At 47.4% G+C, this 26,900-nt stretch overlaps 1 protein-coding gene across 1 annotated transcript in view; it reads right to left on the reverse strand.

Annotated features, from left to right (window-relative positions):
- Positions 1-1,550: 1,550 nt before the first annotated feature.
- The window catches only part of UBAP1 (ubiquitin associated protein 1), a 61,335-nt gene continuing 35,985 nt past the window's right edge, over positions 1,551-26,900 (reverse strand). The window contains exons 3-7 of the mRNA XM_068251705.1: positions 26,438-26,562; positions 24,865-25,722; positions 12,560-12,760; positions 11,216-11,317; positions 1,551-6,858 (exon numbers count right to left, since the gene is read on the reverse strand). Of these exons, the coding sequence (XP_068107806.1) occupies positions 6,718-6,858; positions 11,216-11,317; positions 12,560-12,760; positions 24,865-25,722; positions 26,438-26,562 (1,427 nt within the window). The 3' untranslated portion in view covers positions 1,551-6,717. The remainder of the gene's footprint in view (positions 6,859-11,215; positions 11,318-12,559; positions 12,761-24,864; positions 25,723-26,437; positions 26,563-26,900) is intronic.

The following is a 26,900-nucleotide window of genomic DNA, read 5'->3' on the forward strand; positions in this document are numbered from 1 at the left end:
ACAACAGAAAACCTCCACCAGGTACCACTTATCTCCACTACAAATAGGAAAAAGAGGCTACAATTTGCAAGAGCTCACGCAAATTGGACAGTTGAAGACTGGAAAAATGTTGCCTGGTCTGATAAGTCTCGATAGAGTCAGAATTTGGCGTAAACAGAATGAGAACATGGATCCATCATGCCTTGTTACCACTGTGCCGGCTGGTGGTGGTGTAATGGTGTGGGGGATGTTTTCTTGGCACACTTTAGGCCCCTTAGTGCCAATTGGGCATCATTTACCAGATCTCAACCCAATAGAGCATTTTTGGCATAGTGATGGAACGGGAGCTTCATGCCCTGGATGTGCATCCCACAAGTCTCCATCAACTGCAAGTTGCTATCCTATCAGTATGGACCAACATTTCAAAATAATGCTTTCAGCATTTTGTTGAATCAATGCCACGTAGAATTAAGGTAGTTCTAAAGGCGAAAGGGGGGTTAAACACCGTATTAGTATGGTGTTCCTAATAATCCTTTAGGTGAGTGTAATTTCAATAATCACTGTGACATCATAAAGCTGCTGTTATACCAATGCACTTCCTTGAAAATTGAAACAAACCATCACTAAATTTGGGAAGGTTGAAGGAAAAAAAAAAAAAAGAAAGACTAAAATCATCTATACTTAAAGGGACACTTAAGTCAAACAAAAAAAAATGTTTTACTCACCTCGGGCTTCCAATTGCCCCCTGCAGCTGTCCGGTGCCCTCGCCGTCTCCCTCCGATCCGCCTGGCCCCGCCGGCAGCCACTTCCTGATTCAGTGACAGGAGCTGACAGGCTGGGGACGCGAGTGATTCTTCTCGTTCCCAGACACATTAGCACCCTCTATGCTGCTATATGATATATGCTATAGCAGCATAGATGGCGCTATTGTGGCCAGGAACGCGAAGAATCACTCGCGTCCCCAGCCTGTCAGCTCCTGTCACCGAAACAGAAAGTGGCTGCCGGCGAGGCCAGGAGGATCGGAGGGAGACGGCATTAGCACCCTCTGTGCTGCTATATGGTATATGATATATGCTATAGCAGCATAGATGGCGCTATTGTGGCCAGGAACGCGAAGAATCACTCACGTCCCCAGCCTGTCAGCTCCTGTCACCGAAACAGGAAGTGGCTGCTGGCGGGGCCATGAGGATCGGAGGGAGACGGCGAGGGCACCGGACAGCTGCAGGGGGCTATTGGAAGCCCTAGGTGAGTAAAACTTTTTTTTGTTTGACTTAGGTGTCCCTTTAAGAACTAACTGTGTCATCTCAAGTGAGTTTATAAAGTTCACTCATAGCTTTACAGTGCAAAATCCAACAACCAAGCAGCACGCCAACAGCACCTGCTATGACAGCAGAGCGTTGTACTGGCACTCAGAGCTAAAAGGGTGTATGGGGAGGCGGGACTTAGAATATGCCTTTATGGGCTTCACCTCCTAGTCTCCGCCTCCCTGTACACAGTTCTGACCAGCTGTGTTGCAATGGAACTTTGCGGCCTAGATTGATTTGTGTGGTAAGGACGACAACTGCACTTCATGAGTTTTCTCAGCGTTAAGAATTTATTAAAATTGCTGCAAGCCACCGGTCTGAAACCTAAAAATATATCTCTTCTGGGTAATTAAAGGCTTTTCTTTGACAACTATGAGCATCTATTGCACACCAGTTAAGCTGCCTCTTAAAACAAGTGCAAGTAGTGCATTGGCAGCTCTATCCATAGGCTAGGAAGGCTATCAACATAAAACTTGTATTTGTTTTGAGAAGCAGGTTTGCTTGAAGAGAAGGCAATAGTTGAGTGGACGCATATTGCTCACATTTGACCAAAATGTTTGGATTGGAGAACAGTGACAGCAAGCAGAAAAAAGCAAGTTGTATCCATAATTCCTGTCTGCCGTGTCTGTAAAGATTCTCATTCAGCCAATAATTCAGGTATGCGTACGCCGAACCACAAACACTGCCCCTCACGTACGAAGCTTTCAGTGTACAAAACAAATTGCTTCAGCTCAAAGAAAGCTCCTTCTCCAATGATAAAATGGACTGCGCTGAATTTGAGAACAGTGAATCGACCAGCAACGTGTTAACGACAAAAGCACAGGATGTATGAAGTTAATCTACAAACAAGATTTGTTTTGGGTATAGTTTTCAGTGATTAAGGTGGAGCTCTACTTGCTTTAAGTCTTTTTAATTCAAAGCCCTCTTGGATGCCAGCTGCATAATCGTGTTTCAGAATATACTAAAGCCTTCTGCCGAGGTTGTATCGCTTCATCTTGGTTTTGTTGGTCCTGAATGCAATATTGTCAAAAACGTGTGTGTTTTTTTTTTTTTTTACTACCACAAATAGTGTCAGCTCTCACTTTTTCCATTTTATTGGTTTTAAGTAAAAGAGAACCAGACAAAGTACCCTCATGTATTTTATTACATTTATCAGTGAGAACATGACAGTAAACACCTACCCTGCTTTTAGTTTCATTCTTCTCTGCTTAATCTATCTGTTATCAGCTGTGATAAGAATCCCTGACTGAGCATTCAGTCTAGGTTTGACCTGGAATCATAGCTGAGTCAGTCTTCTGTGGAGTCTTTTCAAGCCCAAGCCTGCCCCCTACTGGCTCAGCTTTCCTGCTTTACATACTCAGAGCTGATGACATAGGAGGGGCTGCTTTTGCAGAAAGAAGCTCTGAAACAGACAAGTGTGGCTGTGTGCACTGTGCAGCCAGTCATTATCTACTGTATGCAGTTTCATTTCTATGAGAGACACTTCCTACAGGCAGTCACACAGCATACCAGAATAATAAAGTTGAAAGCACACAGATGAAAGGCTGCAGCAGCATCCGCCATGTTTGACTATAGTTTCATAGAGCCTAGACAGCACATCCAGAGCAGCTCATAACCTGGAAGCAGAAGGGATATGAGCCGGCAGCCATATTGGATTTTTTCCTGGAGCAATAATGGATTAAAAAACACTCAAAAAGGCACACCCGAGTGGCAAAATTATCAGGTAGAGCATTTATACTTTACAAGCTATCAGCTGATATGTTTATTTTGTGTGAATTGTTCATCTCTGGTTCCCTTTAAAACCAATTAAAACTTTTAACCTAATTTTAAATGACCTTGAGAGACTGCTCCCCATTCAAACATTTGTTTGGCATCGGTGCTTTCCACGATATAAGGGAAATGGAGACATCCACCTTCAAAAAATGCACCCAGCAGACCTGAGGTACAGAAACGCATAGCTACGATTTATGCTAAAATGTTTTTTTAAAAATTAAAAATCATTGTTTAGGAATTGCTCCTCCTGGTACGGTGTGGCATTTTTACCATCCCTATTTTACTTAGGCTGAATTCTTGGGTCCATTCCACAAGGCCCCGTTTTAATCCTTACTGCGGGCGATTTTCAGGGATCTGCAAACATGCCTGGGTGGATTGCTCAGAAATCACAGTCGGATTAAATCTCACACCTCTGCTATGCTTTTCCCGATACAAGACATTTCAGTGGACCATGAAATGGAGCAGCAGATAAGGGAGAGGTATTGTGAAAACAACTGACCACCAGGAACATTTTTTGTTTTTAAATGTACTCCTCCATGAGGAAGGCTCATAACAGAGTGTAGGGATGGGGGGCGGGGGTTAAGGTGAGCCTCACTACTTACCTATGGGCTGATGCTCATCTGACCCAGTCTGTAAGAGATCCATGTTCTTCCAGGAGAGACTGCAGCAGCCACATTTTCAACTTTCCAGCAGTGTTGCGCACACCATAATGCATGCTGGGAGAGGTACTCCATGAATGTGAGAACATCTGTGTATACGCATCCACAAACTACACTTCCCAGCATGCATTATGGCACACGCATGACTTGGCAATGTGGCAGCTGCAGTCCCTGTGTGGAGAAGATGGTGGATCCCATACCGACATCACACACACACACACACACACACACACACACACACACACACACACACACACACACACACACACACACACACACACACACACACACACACACACACACACACACACACACACACACACACACACACACTTGTGAACCTCCCTTATGGGGGTTCAATTTGAAAATGTTTACTTCAAGGTGCTCAGTTCCCTAAATGTTATTTTGTTTCACAACTTTAGTTCAGGTTTTTAGGTCAGGACTTGTGCTAGAGCAGGGGTCTCAAACTCGCGGCCCGCGATACAATATTTTGTGGCCCTCGCCGGCAAAAGCTTCCTTATAGTTCGCTTCAGTGCTCCCAAGTAATCCGCCGCATCCCCGCCGCTTAACGAGGGCTGCAGAGCCCCCAAATCGCCCAGGGGGCAATCCGCCCGCATTTCCTGGAAGGGGCAGAGCTGCCTCTCCCTGCCCCTCTCTGTGAAGGAAGAGTGAGAGGGGCAGGCAGAGGCGGCGATTCGCCGCAGTTGTGAAATTCCTTATGCGGCCCAGCCTCATCCTGACTTTGCCTCCTGCGGCCCCAAACTGAGTTTGAGACCCCTGTGCTAGAGGAAAGGGATGTGTGAGGCCTGAGCCTTTAAATGAAACCGAAGCTGAGAAGGATATGGAGGCTGACATTTATATTTCCTTTTAAACAATGCATATTGCCTGGCTGTCCTGCTGCTCCTCTGCCTCTAATACGTTAAGCCACAGACCCTGAACAAGCATGCAGATCGGATGTCTATGACAAATCTGACAAGATTACCTGCATACTTGTTTCAGGTGCGTGATTCTGACCAGAAAGATCAGCAGGTCTGCCAGGCAACTGGTATGGTTTAAAAGGAAATAAATATGGCAGCCTTCATGGGTCTCACACCTCGAATTCCTTTTAACCAGCTGAGCAGAGATGGGTCAGGTGTTAATGGCAGCACAGCCACAGATGGAGTGATAGGAAACAGCTGATAACCAGATCCTCTGCATTATCCAGTAAGGGTCCGCACTTCATACAGCCCACTGCTCACCAGCTTCAGTCCAGGAGCCGAGAGCTGCATATCACAGAACAGCCAGACTCAGAAGTGAGTGGAAAGCACAAAAGGACATTTTTATATGCATTTAACAGAACGTTATTTTAAACTGGACAAAATGTTTGCAAAGTAAATCAAAATACCTCCAGCACCAATTGCCAGGTCATTCTTTCCTCCTCCACAACCTCTGACTGCTCCCTCCCTCAGGCTGAAGCCACACCTCCCAGCTACAGACCGACGCTTGTGATAGGCTATGGGTCTCAGCAGGAGGGCGTGGATTCAGCCACTAGCTTCAAAATAAATCAAACAATCCTTCAACTGGCTTAGTTCAAGGTTTATGGGAGGGGCTTGACTGATTTTAAAGTCCCATAACTGTCCCTCAATGGGCAAGCGGATTTATTTTTATAAAGGATACACTAATAGGAGCTGAGCTGTGAACCAGTCAGTGGAAAAGCAATGGCAGCCAGGGAACTTGTGACTGGATAAAGGCAGAGTGGGTGGGGTCTCTATCTGCAAGTCAATTGGTCTACGCCCATGTGACTGAAGTGGGAGTGGTTCAGACTGAGTAAGGTCATTGATGGGAACCTATGAATGGGTGGAGTCAGGTATTTCCCATTAGTGTATTACTCTTCAAAAACTTTTTTTTTACAAAATGTTTTACTGCATAATTAAAGTGAACCTGTGAGATTTGTGATGCACCAATTTAGATACTTCCCTCTGAAGGGTCCTCAAGAGGCTTCCTCAGTCTTCTTCCACCAGGCGGTTCCGACAATGAGACCTCCGAAGGGCGCCCGCACTGCACCTGGGCGGTAGCACCGACCCAACTGGGCTCGCCTTTTTCCGCAGAAGCCCAAGCCAGTTAGTGCTACTGCGCAGGCACAAGCCGTCGAAAAGCTGTTTTGTGGACAGGGCGGTGCAGGAACGGGCATGGTGCAGGAGAATGGGAGGGGCTTTCATTTCCCAAGGTGAGTACCCACTTGGGGAACTCTTTTCCTCACAGGTTTCCTTTAAAATGTTCCCGTATATGTATACAAATTGCCGAGCAGTTGCAATAATGTCGGCCTGGGGAATAGCTTCATATGGATGGAAGCTGAAGCACAAATAAAGCTTATAATACAAATAACTTAGCATATACTTCCAATAACAATCCAACTAGCCATGACAGCTTGTGCCAGCATTAAAACTGCAATCCCCCCCAACACCAACACCCTCCCCCCCACCACAAAGGGTTTCAAAGGATCCATAGGGCGCTAGTTCAACTGCATTTTAGTCTACACTCTTGAGTGTAGTTTAATAACCAGTGTAGCACTATACTCAAAAAGAAAAACAAAAAAATAAAATAAATCATTGCACTATGGTTTGCCTTATCAGTCTGTATTCCAGTACTGTACAAGCGAGAGCAGCTTCTTCACACACACTGTTCCTCCTCCGTTTCAACTCCCAGTTACACTGCAAAAGGGCATAAAAAATAAAACAAAAAATAACATAAAAAACTCTCCTGCTATGCGGCACAAAGTTCAGCACAAACTCCTCCAAAGAGCGGAAAGTTTGGAAGTTAAAGGGCACTTCTTACAATACGTGTTTCGGCTGGTTTACTTTTTTGGGGAGGGGTCAATAATGCAGAATGAGAGATTTGGTCGGGGGGAGGGTCGCTCAGAGACTCTGGCCCCCTGCGAGGTGGACCGATCGCTTGAGACGGGGTTCGTTTGCCCATTTTTAAACATTGGTTAGAGCCTTCCTGGTGGAGTAATTCCGGATGATTCAGCTGCCGCCAGCCCGGGCCATGAGCTCCTCCAGAGCTTTGTCCTGGTCGTTGTTATGTAGTAATAAGACTTCCTTGATCTCCTTCTGCTCAAAGCCCATCTCCCGGAATTTACTCATCAGCTGAAGAAACATCATTGTCTGCCAAAAGAAATGACAGAATTAAGGATGGAATGGACAAGTAAGGTTGGAATTAGGCCAATCAAATCAACTTCCTATCAATTCTGACTCGCTGACATAATGGGGTTGGGGTGGTGAAGAGAGAGGTGGGGGGGGGAGAGAGAGAGAGCAGAGAGGTGGAAGAGAGAGAGAGCAGAGAGGTGGAAGAGAGAGAGAGCAGAGAGGTGGAAGAGAGAGAGAGCAGAGAGGTGGAAGAGAGAGAGAGCAGAGAGGTGGAAGAGAGAGAGAGCAGAGAGGTGGAAGAGAGAGAGAGCAGAGAGGTGGAAGAGAGAGAGAGCAGAGAGGTGGAAGAGAGAGAGAGCAGAGAGGTGGAAGAGAGAGAGAGGTGGAGGTGGAAGAGAGAGAGAGGTGGAGGTGGAAGAGAGAGAGAGGTGGAGGTGGAAGAGAGAGAGAGGTGGAGGTGGAAGAGAGAGAGAGGTGGAGGTGGAAGAGAGAGAGAGCAGAGAGGTGGGGGAGAGCAGAGAGGTGGGGGAGAGCAGAGAGGTGGGGGAGAGCAGAGAGGTGGGGGAGAGCAGAGAGGTGGGGGAGAGCAGAGAGGTGGGAGAGAGAGCAGAGAGGTGGGAGAGAGAGCAGAGAGGTGGGAGAGAGAGCAGAGAGGTGGGGGAGAGACAGCAGAGAGGTGGAAGAGAGACAGCAGAGAGGTGGAAGAGAGACAGCAGAGAGGTGGGAGAGAGACAGCAGAGAGGTGGAAGAGAGACAGCAGAGAGGTGGAAGAGAGAGAGAGCAGAGAGGTGGAAGAGAGAGAGAGCAGAGAGGTGGAAGAGAAAGAGAGCAGAGAGGTGGAAGAGAGAGAGAGCAGAGAGGTGGAAGAGAGAGAGAGCAGAGAGGTGGAAGAGAGAGAGAGCAGAGAGGTGGAAGAGAGAGAGAGCAGAGAGGTGGAAGAGAGAGAGAGCAGAGAGGTGGAAGAGAGAGAGAGCAGAGAGGTGGAAGAGAGAGAGCAGAGAGGTGGAAGAGAGAGAGCAGAGAGGTGGAAGAGAGAGAGAGAGCAGAGAGGTGGGAGAGAGAGAGAGAGCAGAGAGGTGGAAGAGAGAGAGAGAGCAGAGAGGTGGAAGAGAGAGAGAGAGAGAGAGCAGAGAGGTGGAAGAGAGAGAGAGAGCAGAGAGGTGGAAGAGAGAGAGAGAGCAGAAAGGTGGGAGAGAGAGAGAGAGCAGAGAGGTGGGGGAGAGCAGAGAGGTGGGGGAGAGCAGAGAGGTGGGGAGGAGTTGATCACCCAATAAAGTAAATTGCTTAATCGCTTGATGTAATATCGAGTAATGTATACCTACCACAAAGTACCCATGGACTGAGCTGGGTTTACATGCTTTTAATAATGTTTTGTGTGCGGACATGTCATAGCACCATGCTTAGGCCCCCTTTACACTTAGGGCCTATTTCCACTACACGCAGATTGGATGCAGAAAAACTGACTCCAATGAATGCCTATGGGCCTGTTTCCACTAAACGCGATTTTTCTGATGCAGATTTTCCCATAGGTATTCATTGGAGTCAGTTTTTCTGCATCCAATCTGCGTGTACTGGAAACAGACCCTTAATTAGTTGCTCACAGTTATAACTGAAAGAAAACTTATTTTCAGAGTAATGCCCATAGCAGACGTCTGTCACAGTCAAAAATTTTGGAAGAGCAGTGTGGGGAGAGGTGGAAGAGAGAGAGAGCAGAGAGGTGGAAGAGAGAGAGAGCAGAGAGGTGGAAGAGAGAGAGAGCAGAGAGGTGGAAGAGAGAGAGAGCAGAGAGGTGGAAGAGAGAGAGAGCAGAGAGGTGGAAGAGAGAGAGAGCAGAGAGGTGGAAGAGAGAGAGAGCAGAGAGGTGGAAGAGAGAGAGAGGTGGAGGTGGAAGAGAGAGAGAGGTGGAGGTGGAAGAGAGAGAGAGGTGGAGGTGGAAGAGAGAGAGAGGTGGAGGTGGAAGAGAGAGAGAGGTGGAGGTGGAAGAGAGAGAGGTGGAGGTGGAAGAGAGAGAGAGGTGGAGGTGGGGGAGAGCAGAGAGGTGGGGGAGAGCAGAGAGGTGGGGGAGAGCAGAGAGGTGGGGGAGAGCAGAGAGGTGGGGGAGAGCAGAGAGGTGGGGGAGAGCAGAGAGGTGGGGGAGAGCAGAGAGGTGGGAGAGAGAGCAGAGAGGTGGGGGAGAGACAGCAGAGAGGTGGAAGAGAGACAGCAGAGAGGTGGAAGAGAGAGAGAGCAGAGAGGTGGAAGAGAGAGAGAGCAGAGAGGTGGAAGAGAGAGAGAGCAGAGAGGTGGAAGAGAGAGAGAGCAGAGAGGTGGAAGAGAGAGAGAGCAGAGAGGTGGAAGAGAGAGAGAGCAGAGAGGTGGAAGAGAGAGAGAGCAGAGAGGTGGAAGAGAGAGAGAGCAGAGAGGTGGAAGAGAGAGAGAGCAGAGAGGTGGAAGAGAGAGAGAGAGCAGAGAGGTGGAAGAGAGAGAGAGAGCAGAGAGGTGGAAGAGAGAGAGAGAGCAGAGAGGTGGGAGAGAGAGAGAGAGCAGAGAGGTGGAAGAGAGAGAGAGAGCAGAGAGGTGGAAGAGAGAGAGAGAGAGAGAGCAGAGAGGTGGAAGAGAGAGAGAGAGAGCAGAGAGGTGGAAGAGAGAGAGAGAGCAGAAAGGTGGGAGAGAGAGAGAGAGCAGAGAGGTGGGGGAGAGCAGAGAGGTGGGGGAGAGCAGAGAGGTGGGGAGGAGTTGATCACCCAATAAAGTAAATTGCTTAATCGCTTGATGTAATATCGAGTAATGTATACCTACCACAAAGTACCCATGGACTGAGCTGGGTTTACATGCTTTTAATAATGTTTTGTGTGCGGACATGTCATAGCACCATGCTTAGGCCCCCTTTACACTTAGGGCCTATTTCCACTACACGCAGATTGGATGCAGAAAAACTGACTCCAATGAATGCCTATGGGCCTGTTTCCACTAAACGCGATTTTTCTGATGCAGATTTTCCCATAGGTATTCATTGGAGTCAGTTTTTCTGCATCCAATCTGCGTGTACTGGAAACAGACCCTTAATTAGTTGCTCACAGTTATAACTGAAAGAAAACTTATTTTCAGAGTAATGCCCATAGCAGACGTCTGTCACAGTCAAAAATTTTGGAAGAGCAGTGTGGGGAGCACAAGGAGCACTGGACGGTGAGGATGGCACTGTGACATTTTCTCCCTAACTTTCACATGACAAATCCCAGTTACATATGCCTTATTTCATGATTAGCTGAGCACGTGGCAGACCGTTATTCCCGGCGTGCATGTCTGTAGGGATCAGATGCGATTGCTAGGGTGACAATTCAGGGGCCCCAGTACTGTACAGATGCATCGCTAGGCAACAGCAGTGCAATGCATCCATAGAGCATAGGGGCCCTGAACTGTTGTCTTAGCGATCACATCCGATCGCTACAGGTGACAGACATTTAAAGGAAACCTGTAACGAAAAAAAACCTCCCCTGGGAGGTACTCACCTGGGGTGGGGGAAGCCTCCGGATCCTATTGAGGCTTCCCCCGTCCTCCTTGATCCCACGGCGGCAGCGATAAAGCTCCCCGAACGGCGGGGATGTAAATATCTTCCCGGCTCCAGCGCAGGCGCAGTATCGGCTCTCTGCTTGAATATAGGCGGAAATAGCCGATCGCTGCCGGGCCGCTCTACTGCGCAGGCACAAGTCTCCCTTGGACCCGATGGAGATCGGCTATTTCTGCCTATCTCTGTGCTGAGAGACTCAACAGCGCCTCTGCTGGAGCCAGGGAAGGTAAATAAATCAGCACTTGTCAGGCTTGTGGAGGGAGGATTCCGGGACACTTCGGGGGAGACAGCGCTGGATTGCCTGCAGCTACAGGAGAGGGGGAAGCCTCATTGGGACCCTGAGGCTTCCCCCTCCCGAGGTGAGTACCCCCCCGGGGAACTTTTTTGTTACAGGTTCTCTTTAAAGTGTGTCAAAAAGTACTGGTCTCGGTAGTACAGAGGTGAACAGGCTTTATTGTGCCCTTGTCACTTTAAATCCTTTTTTCAAAACTTCTAAAACCTTTTACCCCCTAACTATTAATGAATGATTGCTGCTATTTGCCAAAGCAGCAACAATTCACTTTTAAACAGAAGTGTGCACGAGTATGTGCACAAGCACAGTGGTTTTTAATCTTGGGATGTACAATCTACATCCAGAAACTTAAAGGGGTTAATTTATGTAAATGTTTTTGCTGTCAGAGAGGAGAGGGAAGAGAGCACACAATTCTATTTCACGCTACATATATACAGTATACGGTATACAGAACTGCTTCCTGCCAGTCTGTCTGTGATGTCACCAGACCAGAAGCACCCATGGAAATGTTCCTGTCATAGTCTCGCTTCCTGTACCTTCTCCTCTGAACACTGGTACATCTCTAGGGCCTCGTCCACAAGCAGAGGGTCAAATCCTTTCTCGCACAGCTGGGAGTGGATGAACAGGTATTCCAGCACCTACAGACATAAAAAGAAAAAACAAAAAGTTGGACTAAAGCATAGATTCTACATTTGGGCTATATCTCAAACCATTTTTTTATACCATATTTTTTCGGCATATAAGACTTTTCTTCCCCCAAAATACAGGAAGTCCCCGACTTACAAACGCCCGCCGATACGAGCTGCCACCCTGCCGTGATGTCAGGGATTCCCTGTATTGTCCCTGTGTCTCCTCTGCTCCCCCCTTGTATCCTCCTCCGCTCCCCCTGAATAAATTAAAGCAACGGCTCACCTGATCCATCTGCTCCAGTGGTCATCAGACATCTCCTCTCCTGCACTACCCCTCTAGTGCCGGCTTCTGCCGATCAAGTCACCACCAGAAGCCGGCACTAGGAAACAGGGAGGGTTCCGATGGATTAGGTGAGCTGTGCTGCGGCTGCTTTCATTTATTCAGGGGGAACAAAGAAATGTTCAATGAGGGAGCAGAGGACAGTAGGGGACATGGGAGGGGACAAAAGGGGGGACACAGGGGGGGACAAAAAGGGGCACGCGGGGGGACAAAAGGCGGCACGCGGGGGGACAAAAAGGGGCACGCGGGGGGACAAAAGGCGGCACGCGGGGGGACAAAAGGCGGCACACGGGGGGACAAAAGGCGGCACACTGGGGGACAAAAGGGGGCACACTGGGGGACAAAAGAGGGCACAGAAGGGGACAAAAAGGGGCACACGGGGGGGGACAAAAGGGGCCACATGGGAACAAAAGGGGCCACATGGAGGACAAAAGGAGCCACATGGAGGACAAAAGGGGCCACATGGAGGACAAAAGGGGCCACATGGAGGACAAAAGGTACAAGGGGGACACAATAATTGGTGGAGAACATTTACAAGATGTCCCTGCACCATAGGCACCCCAGGTTTAGTATTTTTCTTTCCCTGGTTTTTGCCCTCTAAACCCAGGTGCAGCTTATAGTGCGGAGCGTTTTATATGCTGGAAGATACAGATATTTATATTTCTGCCTTGACAGCTGCTCCTATTTATGAATGTGCTACTGAGAGTGGCTTCTAAAACCTCACCTCTGTAGTCATAGACAGGAAGGGGGCGTTAAACAGCTATTTTCACCCATCACTAAAGTTAGCATTTCTTAGGTCTGTGTGAAGTGGAAGCCTGCAGGATGGCTGGTCTCTTTGTTTAGGGCACAACAGTCCATGTTTGGTGTAAACAGGAGTAGCACACATAGTAGCACAGCACAACCCATCTCACCTGCTCCACGTTCTGTCCTTGCTTCTGCATGGCTCTCATGACATGTTCGTAGGAATACCCCATACTGACAATGGTCTCCGCACACTGCCGCTCGCTGCTGGAGAGCGCCTGCAGGAGATCCTCGTAGCCCGGAACGCTGAGTCGAGTCACGCTGGTGACTTTGTTGGGCACTTTGGACATTGCTACCTGATGAGAATTGGTCTGCAGGGATGAATAAATTACACTAGTTCAGGAAAAATTGCAAAGCCCAACCAAGCACATAATCAGACAAAGCAAATCAGGCTGATAAGTGAATATAAACGTGGATGTGAGACTCGCAGGCATTCCGTGTACCAGCAAAAAACAGGGTATAAATATGGGTTCAAAAAGCTCAGGGCAGACACACACACACACAAATATACATACAGACAACTGTGTGCCTAGCATTTCTGCCATCGCCAAGCTCTACGGCGGAAATAGAGCCTGATTGGGTCTGCTCTAGGATGGCGCAGGCGCAGAAGGCTGCACAGTACAGCGGACCCGATCAGGCTCGACTATTTCTGCCGTGAACTTGAGCGGCAAGCTGTTCCCCCACCAGCAGTGGAAGCCGTAGTGCACCTGCTTGACTGGACTTGCCAGAGGCCAGCGCTGGATCGGGAGTGCCAAGTGGGGCAAGGCAAGGCTCATTAGTATCCAGAGGCTTCCCCCTACGGCTGCGTCATTGTGCACTGTGCCAGTCTCCATACCAACAATACAGGCTGCATGGATATAGTTAAACTATGTGTCTGTACAGTGCTCGTTTCCTGCAAGATTGAGGTTGATCCCAATGCACAACACAAATAGCATGTATGTATGAACCTCTAGGTGGAGCTAGCACCCTTCTTAGAGAATCACGTACAGTACAGGGTTATTAAGAAGGGTGGGTAAACTATGCATTATCCACCTACTTCAGGTGTCGGGGAAACAATTCACATAAGGGCCCCCTTAAAGTGACACTGAAGCGAAAAAAAAAAACCCTGATATAATGAATTGGTTGTGTAATACGGATAATTAATACAACATTAGTAGCAAAGAAAATATTTTATTTTCAGGTATATATTTATATGCGTTTTTATAAGATTGCATCATTCTCTAAAAATTGCAGTTTTCACAATACACTCAGCATTTTAAATGATTTCACAGAGCAGGCTAGTGATTCTGAAGAAATAAACAAACACACAAAGCAACCAAACCAGTTTTTAGCCGCACACTGCTACAAGTACCGCATATACTCGCAAGCAAGCCGAATTTTGGACCCACAAAAAGTGAGTCAAAAGTTGGGGGGTCAGCTTGCTTGCGAGTGAGGTGCCTGTCCCCCGCTCCCCCTGCCCTCTCCCACCCGCTCCCCCCGCGGCCGCTGCTATTACCTTAGCTCCGCGGCTTCCTATTCCCTGTCCTGCTCGTAATTAAACAGCAGCTCGCCCCACAGAGGCTGCTGCGTGATGACGGAGGAAGTGCAGAGAGGTTCCCATAGTAACCAGGAAGCCGCTCTCTGCGACTTCCTCAGTCATCACGCAGCAGCCACCGTGGGGCAGAGCTGCTGTTAAGAGCAGGACAGGGGAATAGGAAGCCGCGGAGCTAAGGTAATAGCAGCGGCCGTGGGGGGAGCGAGGGGGGGTGGGGGAGGCCTTAAACTCGCTATCCTGGGCACTATACTAGCTATCCTGGGCACTATACTAGCTATCCTGGGCACGATACTAGCTATACTGTGCCACTATACTAGCTATCCTGAGCACGATACTAGCTATCCTGGGCACTATACTAGCTATCCTGGGCACTATACTAGCTATCCTAGACACGATACTAGCTATCCTGGGCACTATACTAGCTATCCTGGGCACTATACTAGCTATCCTGGGCACTATGCTAGCTATCCTGGGCACTATACTAGCTATACTGTGGCACTATACTAGCTATACTGAGCACGATACTAGCTATCCTGGGCACTATACTAGCTATCCTGGGCACTATACTAGCTATCCTGGGCACTATACTAGCTATCCTGGGCACTATACTAGCTATCCTAGACACGATACTAGCTATCCTGGGCACTATACTAGCTATCCTGGGCACGATACTAGCTATCCTGGGCACGATACTAGCTATCCTGGGCACTATACTAGCTATCCTGGGCACTATACTAGCTATCCTGGGCACTATACTAGCTATCCTGGGCACTATACTAGCTATCCTGGGCACGATACTAGCTATCCTGGGCACTATACTAGCTATCCTGGGCACTATACTAGCTATCCTGGGCACTATACTAGCTATCCTGGGCACTATACTAGCTATCCTGGGCACTATACTAGCTATCCTTGGCATGATACTAGCTATCCTTGGCACGATACTAGCTATCCTGGGCACGATACTAGCTATCCTGGGCACGATACTAGCTATCCTGGGCACTATACTAGCTATCCTGGGCACTACCCTGGGCATGATACTAGCTATCCTGGGCATGATACTAGCTATCCTGGGCATGATACTAGCTATCCTGGGCACTATACTAGCTATCCTGGGCACTTTACTAACTTACTGAGGCACTACCTTCCCATACTGGGCACTATACTAGCTATACTGGGACACACTGGGGGGGATCATGCGGCCAGCATTTCCTACCCCCGGCTTATATGAGGGTCAATCATTTTTTCCTGTTTTTTTTCAGGCAAAAGTTGGGGGGTCGGCTTATATGCGGGTCGGCTTGCTTGCGAGTATATACGGTAATTGAATATACAAGGACTGCAAAACTTTGAATTCAAAAGTAGAAAATCTTTATTGAATAAAATTTTGTAAAAAATGCCATTTGCATAGTTCGGCAACTGCTATAGTCGAGCAAGAGACCACCACCACTCCCTTGCTCGACTATAGCAGTTGCCGAACTATGCAAATGGCATTTTTCACAAAAATTTTATTCAATAAAGATTTTCTACTTTTGAATTAAAAAATTTACAGCCCTAATAGTATATTCAATCAGGCCCAGTGCACACCAAAACCGCTAGCAGATCGTCAAAACGCTAGCGGTTTTGGGAGCAGAGAGCAGATATTTGGCCGGGTGCACACCAAGCGGATTTTGTATGCGATCCACCAGCCGCATCAGCCAGTGAAAACGCTTGGCTATTGTATTTCAATGTGTGGTGCACACCGGCGGTTTGAGGTTTTTTAGCAAACCGCAAACGCGCAGCAGGAGGCGCGTTTGCGGCTTGGCAAAAACCTCAAACCGCCGGTGTGCACCATCCCATTGCAATACATTAGCCAAGCATTTTTCCAGGCGGATGCGGCCGGCGGATCGCTCCAAAAACCGCTCTGTGTGCACTGGGCCTTACTTGTGGCAGTGTGCGGCTAAAAACTGGTTTGGTTGCTTTGTGTGTTTTTTTCTTTGGTTAAGGATACCAGTGCCTGCACCTGACACTTTTGGGATTGCGCATTTGTAAATTTATGGTTATCGTGTTAATATTTAGTGATTCTGAACTTTTCTCTGCAGAAAAACCATAAACAAAGAAGAAACAATGATAGACAGTTAAGATAAGAGCTTCAAAACACAGTGCTGTCCCACCGCTTTATAAAGTCACAGAGCTCACAGGAGCTCTTTTGCATAGATAACTGAAATTTCTTAACTCTTCCTGTACTGGAATTAATTTGAGACTTATATCTGTGCTAATAATGTTTTATTTCTTAGCTGTACTACACATACAAATCATATCATAAGTTTATTTTCACTTCACATTCCGTTTAAAGGGAACCTGAAAGAGAACTCGAGGTGGGAATTACTAATACTATTGGGGCATAGAGGCTGGTTGCGCACACTAAGACCAGCCTCTGTTGCCCCATCGTGTGCCTCCATGTCCCCCCTGCTCGCCGCTATAGACCCCGCAGCGTGTCGCCAGCACAATGTTTTCCTTAGCGCTGTCAGTCAGCGCCGCTCCCCCGCCTCCTCCGCATCGCCGCTACCCGCCCGTGTCCCTTCCCTCCCGCTGATAGGAGGGAAGTGACGCGGGCGGGTAGCGGCGATGCGGAGGAGGCGGGGGAGCGGCGATGACTGACAGAGCTAAGGTAAACACCAGCACTGCGGGGTCTATAGCGGCGAGCAGGGGGGACATGGAGGCACACGATGGGTCAACAGAGGCTGGTCTTAGTGTGCGCAACCAGCCTCTGTGCCCCAATAGTATTAGTAATTCCCACCTCGGTTTCTCTTGAAGTGAGAGGGATATGGAGACTGCCATATTTATTTTTTATTTAACCACTTCAGGATTCTCGGTGCGTATATACACGCCCCTGAATCCTGAAGTTTATTCCATGGAAACGGCCGCTCGTAGGAGCGGCCGTTCCATGTCAGCTCACGGAGGGTGTCTCCGTGAACAGGGTGCGAGCCGATCGGCGGCTCGCAGGGTAAATGTAAACACACGGGGAAGACCTTCCCCGGTGTTTACATGTATACGGCGCTGCTGCGCAGCAGCGCCGTGGCGGAGATCGGCGATCCCCGGCCTCTGATTGGCCGGGGACCGCCGGCACCTGATAGGCTGAAGCCTATCCTATCCGGCGCAGGACGGAATTCCGTCCTGCGCCGCTCACAGGGGGAGGGAGAGGGAGGGAAGGGGAAGGAGGCCAGGAAGCGCTGCAGAGGGGGGCTTTGAAGAGCCCCCCCCCCGCAAGCGCAAGCAGCCGGCGGCGATCAGACCCCCCCAGCAGGACATCCCCCTAGTGGGGAAAAAAGGGGGGAAGTCTGATCGGCCTGGCTGCTAGCTGATCTGTGCTGTGGGCTGGAGAGCCCACGCAGCACAGATCAGCAAAACATTTCATGGTATAGAAGTGGTTAAATATTTATACAGCGCCGACATATGCTGTACAGAGTATATTGTCTTATAACTGTCCCTCAGAGGGGGCTCACACGTTAGTCCCTACCATAGTCATATGTCAATGTGTGTATCATGCAGTGTATGTATTGTAGTCTAGGGCCTAGGTTCTCAACATGCGGTACGCGTACCCCAGGTGGTACTTCTGATGGTTCCAGGGGGTACTCGGGCTTGATATAATTAACCAAGAATAACAAATTTAGAGTTTTAGAAAATTATAAATCTTGTTTAAACGACACCAAATTATTGTTTTAGCTAATTAAAAGCAATTGTAAATGCTTGGAAATTGTTTAGAACTAATTATCATGTATTATGATTACATATATATATTTGTCAAGGGGTACTTGTGATAATGTTTACTGTGCTAGGGGGTACTTGGTGAGTACAGGGCTTTAAAAGGGGTACATACCAATAAAATGTTGAGGAACACTGGTCTAGGGCAAATTTAGAGGGAAGCCAATTATCTGTATGTTTTTGGGATGTGGGAGGAAACCGGAGTGCCCAGAGGAAACCCACACAGTCAAAGGGAGAACTTACAAACTCCTTGCAGATGCTGACCTGGCTGGGCTTCGAACCAGGGACCCAGCGTTGCAAGGAGAAAGCGCAAACCACTACGCCACTGTGCTTTTAAACAATACCAGTTGCCTGGCTGCCCTGCTGATTCTCTGCCTCTAATACACCATTTATCCATAGACCCTGAACAAGCATGCAGATCAGACATTTCTGACAAAAAATCTGACAAGATCAGCTGCAGCTGCGTAATTAGAATCATACGGAGGAAGGATACGTTGCAGAATCACGGCTATCATCTCTCACAGCAGAGAGTTTTACACAGTGATCAGGCTGGGAGAGGGGAGGTGGTGCAGCAATGCTAATGAGAAAGGCCTGGTTCATATTAGCGTTATTTTCCGGAAGGTATACTGTAGAAACGGAACGGATGTGAATGGATCCAATGTTAACCTATGGATCCATTCACATGTGTCTGTTGGTACGGATACGTTCCGATCCCCGGACCTAAAAATTGCTGCAGGCCCTAATTTTCCGGGTCATTCTGCTTAGCGGAACGGATCCGGACAAAAAAGCAGCAGCATTGGGGGCAATGGGAAACAATGTTTCTTCACACTAGTGTAGAAACGGACCGTTCCACGGGGGATGGGGGGCATGGGCCGATGTGAATCTGACGGGAGGGTGAGGGAGGGTGCAGCAGCCGGGCAGGTGGGTGAGGGAGGGTTTATACATACCTAATCTTCAGTAGCAGCCGGCAGTAGAAGCTTCAGTCTTCTTTCACGTCATGTGACTACACATGACGCGCTGTGTAATCACAGTGGAAGAAGAGGAAGCCTCTACTGCCGGATGCCTATGAAGATTAGGTATGTATTGCCGAGTGAAAACGGATCCGATCAATCATTGATCAGATCAGTTTTCACTAATGTGAACAGGGCCGCGGACGAGCCATCCGGATCTGGTCAAGCGGAGACCGGATCCGCTCACCAGATCCTTTTGGCTCAAAACGCAGATGTGAACTGAGCCGAAGTTCTAGTTACGCCCCTGCATCTCTGCTTCCTTTATATGCACTTAATATTTAGGTTATTCAAGAAGCTGTGAGCCTTAGGCCAGTTTCACATACTGTGCGGTACGATTATCCTGCAGCAGGAGAGCCCCAGGCAGGACGATTGCACTGCATATTACCCTGCGGCAGAGTGCGCTGGCAGTGTAATATGTGAAGCACCGTACCCCCCCCCACACCCGCTCAGTGACATGCTTCCTGCTGCACAGGAAGTACGTCACTGGATTACCTTTGCTCGGCACCTGCGGCGCTACTGTCCATTCACAATTACCGCATCGCCATAGACTTATAGTAGGATCAGACAACAACACACCGCAGAGTTCGTGGCAGCTTTGCATCGATTTCGCTACTTCCGTCACACACACACTGCGTCGCCATAGTGTGCAAGTTCCCATAGACTTACATTGCCCTTGCGACGAGGGAGAGGACCGCAATGCTACGAAGTGCAGAAAGTGTGAAAGTAGTCTCAAAGGAATCTGAGCAGCTTTAAAGTAAAATCTATAAAATTAAAATCCCTGGTAAGGGGAGGTTCGTAAATAGTGTGGGCCATTGGAGGGGGGGGGCTTCTTCTGTTTCTCTGCAAAGTTCAAAGTGCCTGCGGTGATAGCGTGCGATGCTGGGAGACGTATTTCATACATTTATCTACATCTCCTGGACAGAGAGGAGCTCACAGTGAACCCTACAATAGCATTCAGTCAAATGGGATCTAAACTGGCAGATTAATGAAGGGGAGGGGCTAACAGATTGACACCTGTACTCGCATTAGATTTTCAGCCGAAACTATCATGAACTATCATTTTGTGGTGACAATCTGTGTACGTAAATACAGGAATTTGTCCAACTATTGCTAGAGAGGACATGGCTGTATCTGCTGATCAGCTAGACACACAGACACAGAACATTTATATCTTGCTTTTCTCCTCAAAATGCCAGAGCTGCAGCCACTAGGACGCGCTCCATTGGCAGTAGTAGTGTTAGGGAGACTTGCCCAAGGTCTCCTACTGAATAGGTGCTGATTACTAAACAGGAAGAGCCAAGATTCAAACCCAAGCCATCCGTGTCAGAGGCGGAGCCCTTAACCATGACACTATCCCGCCGCTACCTGGTCATTTATTTACAAAGTTTTCAAAAATCTGAACATCTTTGTGTTCATTTGAAAAAAGTTTTTTTCTAGTGAAAAAAAGTTCTCCCACGGAAAACTGGAACTCGTCATAATTCAGCACCAAGGATTAATGTTCTCGTCTTCATATGTTTGGATCCAATACCAACATTTTGTTCCCCTTCCTTTTACTTCTCTATGGTTTTTCTGAAACGTTATTTTGTTTGATATTCGGTTATATTTTGCGCTTGTTTCGTGTTCCTAACATCTGAGCAAAACTGTAGCTTCTGCTGACTTTAGTCATGCGATTGGTATTCAAAACGAGCACACAGTCCACAGTCAGCTGACTCATTCTCTGCGCTGCTAAACACTAACGATGAAACTGGCTGAGCTATTGCAGAATGCCGCCCATGACCCACATAACACACAGCTGTCCCTCTATATGGCTATGAGCATTTCTGTCCACAGCCTGTGTGATCAGGTCATCACACAGCGCACACTGCCAGGCTATGAGCATTTCTGTCCACAGCCTGTGTGATCAGGATGATGTCATCACACAGCGCACACTGCCAGGCTATGAGCACCTCTGTCCACAGCCTGTGTGATCAGGTCATCACACAGCGCACACTGCCAGGCTATGAGCACTTCTGTCCACAGCCTGTGTGATCAGGATGATATCACACAGCGCACACTGCCAGGCTATGAGCATTTCTGTCCACAGCCTGTGTGATCAGGATGATATCACACAGCGCACACTGCCAAGCTATGAGCATCTCTGTCCACAGCCTGTGTAATCAGGATGATGTTATCACACCGCGCACACTGCCAGGCTATGAGCATTTCTGTCTACAGCCTGTGTAATCAGGATGATATTATCACACAGCACACACTGCCAGGCTATGAGCATTTCTGTCCACAGCCTGTGTGATCAGGATGATGTCATCACACAGCGCACACTGCCAGGCTATGAGCACCTCTGTCCACAGCCTGTGTGATCAGGATGATGTCATCACAAACTGCCAGGCTGTGAGAGGTGCTGTCCACAGCCTGTGCAAGGAGGTTTATAAACATCCTGCAATCACAGCTTACATGCAAGTATGACAAAACAAATTATATGCAGTTTGGGATTGGGCCAGTACAAATTGGCAGGAAGCACATTTGATTGATCCAATTCGAAGCTGCATGCAATTTGCACGCAAGCCAGAGTTATTACTATCTCAGTGACCCATTGTTTAGGTGTGACTCCTGATTTATTACTCTTACTTAAACCTCACAAACAACGTAACCACCTCCTTTCATCTATCTATAACACATCTACAGCATTCATTATTTGCTTACTCAAGATACAGCTAAACTGGTTCTGCATGCCCTAAATTTCCCAACTTATTGCAACACTCTTATCCTGACTCTAGTGCTAACTGTGCTTCTGACCAGCTTGTACTTTGCTGCAGGATTCATCCACCTCTCCTCTCACTTCTCTACAGGGCTGTGGAGTCGGTCCAAAAATCCACCGACTCAGACTCCTCAGTTTAGGATTCCACCGACTCCGACTCCTCTAATTTGCATATTACAAATTTGTAGATTAAAAGTATGTAACATGAAATTCGTCTCTTAACTGCCAACGCTTAGGAATTTTACAAGACAACTGAAGTGAGAAGGATATGTAGACTACTATATTTATTCCCTTTAGACTAAAACTAGTCCTTGGTAAGAGTACTTGTAAAGCCTGAAGGGGGCTGGAGGAAGCCCCAGGTATGTATAAAACTGCATTTTTTCCCGACTCAGACTCCGACTCCAGGCACCCAAAATTGCCCGACTCCACGACTCCGACTCCACAGCCCTGCTTCTCTAACAGGACTTCTCAGTCGATCCCTCCACCGGCTGCTTTCCACACAAAGGATGCAGAATTCAACCTAACAAATCTCCCTTATGGTGGCCATAGACGGTACAATTTTTTCATCCATTCTTACCATTTCTATGTAGTATAAGGTTAAATTAAGTGAATATATTGTAAGGATAAATTAGGCAGTTCCCTTATATTACATAGAAATGGTAAGATTGGATGAAAAAATTGTACCATGTATGGCCACCATTAGGTTTTTCACTTCCTTATATAATTGCACTGATTTCCTGTCACCACCCTAAATTAACCACTTCATGACAAGCTGACTTATAAAACCGTCCTGCTAGAGCTTCTGAACGGCTCCAGCATGTTTGTATAAGTCAAACAGTGCTGCTGCCGCTGTGCGTGTGCATGTGCGCGCTCCCGCGGGTGCGCGTGCACGTGAGATTAGTGGAAAAAAAACCTCTATAGAAAAAGTACACCTTTATTTCCAAATGATATATTGTCACCATACTTTGTACTAGGGACATAATTAAAATGTTGTGATAACCAGGACAAATAGACAGATAAAATGTGTGGGCTTTATGTACAGTAGCAGTGTTCATATTAAAACTATAGGGGATAAAATTGGAGAAATAGTGTATTTTTTCATTTTTTCCTTGATTTTCCCTTTAAAATGCATAGAAAATAAAGTAATTACTGAAAACAAATCTCAACCCCAAAAAGCCCAATTGGTGGTATAGATCATTTCATTGTGATTAGTAGTGATTAAGCTATTGGCAAATGAAAGGGATGAGCACGGAAAGGTGAAAATCGCTCGTCCATTAGGGTGTAAACCCCCTTTGGGGTGAAGTGGTTAATCTTCCACTCAGTGTTCCTGATCCGAAACTCGTGTACGAAATGATATACTTACCTAAAGAGAAGGAAGCCTCAGGATCGTATTGAGTGGTGGTCCAATGTCCCTCATTGCTGAGTGCAGCCCTCCAGAAGATTAGCGACTAGGCATGGTCACTAATCCTATTAGGGCTGCGCACCTTCTCTTCCTTCAGTGTGGCCACCCAGTAGCCGCATGAGCACGCCTGCGCATACACAGTAAGGTGGGGCCATGGGCTCCGTGCTACTGTGCATGCGCAGCCGTGCTGGTAACAGAGGAGGAGTGCGGCCCCAAGGTGGAGGGGTACTGTGCTCAGCGACAGGGGACATCAGACCACTGAGGGACGGCTCAATATGATCCTGAAGCTTCCCTCTCTTCATGGTAATACCTCCTTTTGACCCTGAGCTGAAGCTCGGGATTGCTTTAAAGGGATACTTAACTAAAAACAACATTGCCCAGTTACTTATCTGGGGCTTTTTCCAGCCCCCTGAAGTACTTACTGCTTTCTCGCCATGATTCTGCGCTCCGCCATTCCTCCGATGTCCCCCTCTGTAAGCTGGGCAACTCACGAGTGGCTTGGCCATTGCGCATGCATGGCGCTGAACACGCGGCTATATCGCATTTCAGCGGCCGAGAGTGTTCTGTGCAAGAACGGCAGCAATTTTTACTTATTGAACAAGCACAAGGGAGAGCGTTGGAGGAGGAGCGCGGCATGGAGAACAGCAGCACATCGTTCGGAGGGGACACCGAGGGAACCAAGCAGCGCAGGATGACAGCGAGGGACCAGGAAGAATTCAGGGGGCTGGAAGAAAGCCAAGGTAAGTAACTGGACAATTTTGTTTTCAGTTTAAGGTTCCTTTAATGGCAACTGAGCATCTGGAATTAAACTTTTTTTAAGTGAATCTCATATTGTGTGTTGCTGTAAGTGCCATAGAAGATGTTGCTGCCCAATAAATTACAAAAACACAGAAGATCCATACCCTTCAGTCTTGATTTTATACAACCTGTAAAAACTCCCAGGTGCCCCCTTTGATCCTCCAATGACCTGCGCCTGTTAGCACCGTGCATATCTCACTCCCATGCACGATTGCAGGACTTTACAAGGGCTGCCTCCACTCTCTGGAACTTGCTCCTACCAGCCATCAGACTCGCCCGCACCTTCAAAGGAGCCCTGCTCGCGTACCCCCTGCATCAGTATCATAATACGTTCTGCTAGGCACCCTCTCAACAGATGCTTATATTGTCTCCCCCCCCCCCCCCCCCCTTTAGATTGTAGGGCCCTTTCCCTAGTTTTTACAGCTTGATTATGCAATCTCACTGTCTGACGCCCCTCTAGCGGACTAGAACAGACTATTTCGAACAAAGCACCCGCCTAAAAGAAACTGGGGAGAACACTGCGAGCACACAAAACTACTGTTATCAAAGACATTTGCAAGATCTTGTTTTGTTGTGAGATTCCTGTATGTCCTACCTTGTATGTTAAAGCAGACCCAAAACAAACATTTTTTTAATTCAAAATATTTAGTTGCACCACTGACACATACAAAGATAAACAAACACTCCTTCAAGCCTATGAGCATTTCAGTGCATGCTTTTCACCCTTCTCTTTTCATAACTAGGGTTATACAGGTGGCAGCCATTACTCCTGAGCTTAGTAGGAGGTTTTAGATCATGGGTGTGTTTGTCATCAGCTACCCTCCCTCACAGGGGCGTCGTCTATGTGAAATCTAGCTGAGATCACCTCCCCTGTGACATCATCAGTAGCAGCCTGTGTTTTGTTTTTTATCTCCTACATCAGTCTGCTGGATTCTGTCCCGGCAATATGAAAGGAAGGGAGGGGTCCTCTAATAAATATAAAATACTTTACATTTGTCATCATGCAGCTAAAAAAAAGGCTGCTATTTATTATTATAATTTAGAAAATAGATTTTATTTCTAAAATCTTGTATTTCTAATTTGGGCCCACTTTAACCCATTTATTTATTGTGCAGCGCTGCATAATATGCTGGCGCTTTATAAATAGAATAAATAATCATAAAGGTGCATCTTACCTTTGTATCGCTGTTCAAACAGGTCCGTGAGATACCCTCAGGGCCAGAAACAGATACTACGGTGGCCACAGAGGATGGAGGTAAGGTGGGCTGTACAATTCCACTGTCTAAATGCAGGGAAGGGCCCCGGATAAGGTGTCCGTTCAGTTCGCTGCCATTGTTCGCAGAGTGGGATTTTAAAGAGTCAAGGAAAGTGCCGTTGGGTAGGCAGGTAGTGCTTGTTAAAGCCACCTTCTGGTCGCCGTCGTCAGAGTCCAGTTTAGGAAAAAAGAGAGACTTAATGTTGCTGACAGAGTTCATAGGGGCAAGGGACACTTTGGAAGAAGGGGGCAGGTCACAGTCCTCTAGCTGTGGTAAAGTGATTAGACCATTGGGTTTTTGCAGGTGCTTGATGTCCAGCGTTTCTTCTTTCACGGAAGAGAGGGTCTCCTCGTCCAGAAGCGGAGGACCCTGCACAGGGTCGGGGTTACTAGAGTCCGGGGTTGGAACAGGCCTAACATGAATCTCGAGGATATTTTTTAATTCTTCTCGATCGTCGATGGTTTTGAGCTCTAATTTATCAAACGGGTCCTCCTCGCACTCGAAGTCGGCGGGGTTGAAGTCCGTGTTGGCGTAAGGAGGGCTCAGCACTTTCTGCGGTATGGCACTGTTGTTGGCCGGGGTAGGGGTGAGGATATTGTTGTGCTGGAGGCTGGCGTGGATGGGGTTGATGGGAGGTGGGTTCTCTTCGTTTTCCCCTATACTTTCATGTTCTTCTCGGGAGCTTTCAGCCTTCAGTTCAGCCTCTCTCTGGGCTGTTTTAATCAGTTTTATCTCCTCGGACCATTGGATCGTCTTCCTCTCCAGAGAAAAATCATACTGCAAGAAACATAGATAAAATCAATTTATGCAAACTAACTGAACTAAAGTTGCGGATACAAAGTTCTACCTACAGGCCGCTAAGGGTGGCCAACACGCTCCCCTTGTAGTGCTAGAGGTCATGTTTGGATTCCAGCCAGGTAACTGTGCCTGGAGTTTGCATGTTCTCCTCAGGTTTTGTGATAAACAGTAGTTCATCAGCAAAAGCGCCTTTTATTTTTAAACTGGATTTGGTAAAACTGAGAAATAATGTGTATTTTCTATTTTTTTGCCTCCTTTTCCTATTAAAATGCATAGTAAACAAAATTGTTTGAGGGAAAAAATGCCATACAATGAAAGCCTAGTTAGTTTTGAAAAAAAAACATACAGTATATTTCATTTAGGTGTTATAAGTAGGGATAAAGTTATTGCTGATTATATAGGGACATAGGTAAAATCTCAAAACTGCTCTGGTCCATAAGGCGGAAACAAGGTCTGGATGCGAAGTGTTTAAACACAATTTCTGCTGACTGCCGTTGGGTACACTATGCCTGTGACACTTTGTATCATTTGAACTGTGGATAGCAGGGCATTGGGGACACTGAGAGAAGACTTGGAAGGCTCTGAGATCCAGAGCCTTCCCCTTTCCACAGGTAACTGACTTTTTTTTCCAGGATGCTCCGCGTTTGCTCTACAGGCTTGTGAGTTGGGCACACACTGCAGCAGAGCCACTTACCTGGGCCTCGCTGATGAGCTGACTGATGTCTGGCACACAGAAGCCGATGGGCAGGCCAACTTTATCCGGCACTCTGAACTTTTCCCCAATTTTAAATGGGACATCCTCTAGGTAACTGAATGGCCCTAGGAAACAAATGTGTGATGATTGTATCGTGTTTATTAGGAGTAATAAGCAGCTCTGTAAAATGAACAGGCTGTAGGAGTACTTTAAAGAGTAACTGTTAGAATTAAAATACACAATTAGTTCTACATTGCAGGCTGATATATTAGTAAAAAGGATGTTAAAGAGGAGCTGTTAGGTATAAGGTCTCAGAGAAAATAAACACATATATCAGTAGCTAAAGATTGGCTGTACTTACATTACATATGCATTTCACTGTCCACGTTTGGATTTCACAGAATTTGTATATAGTATATGCAGAGAATGATGCTCCTGACAGCCCATGGCAGGTTCCATGTTT

The sequence above is a fragment of the Hyperolius riggenbachi genome, chromosome 1, assembly GCF_040937935.1.
Source record: "Hyperolius riggenbachi isolate aHypRig1 chromosome 1, aHypRig1.pri, whole genome shotgun sequence".
NCBI classification, from domain to species: domain Eukaryota; kingdom Metazoa; phylum Chordata; class Amphibia; order Anura; family Hyperoliidae; genus Hyperolius; species Hyperolius riggenbachi.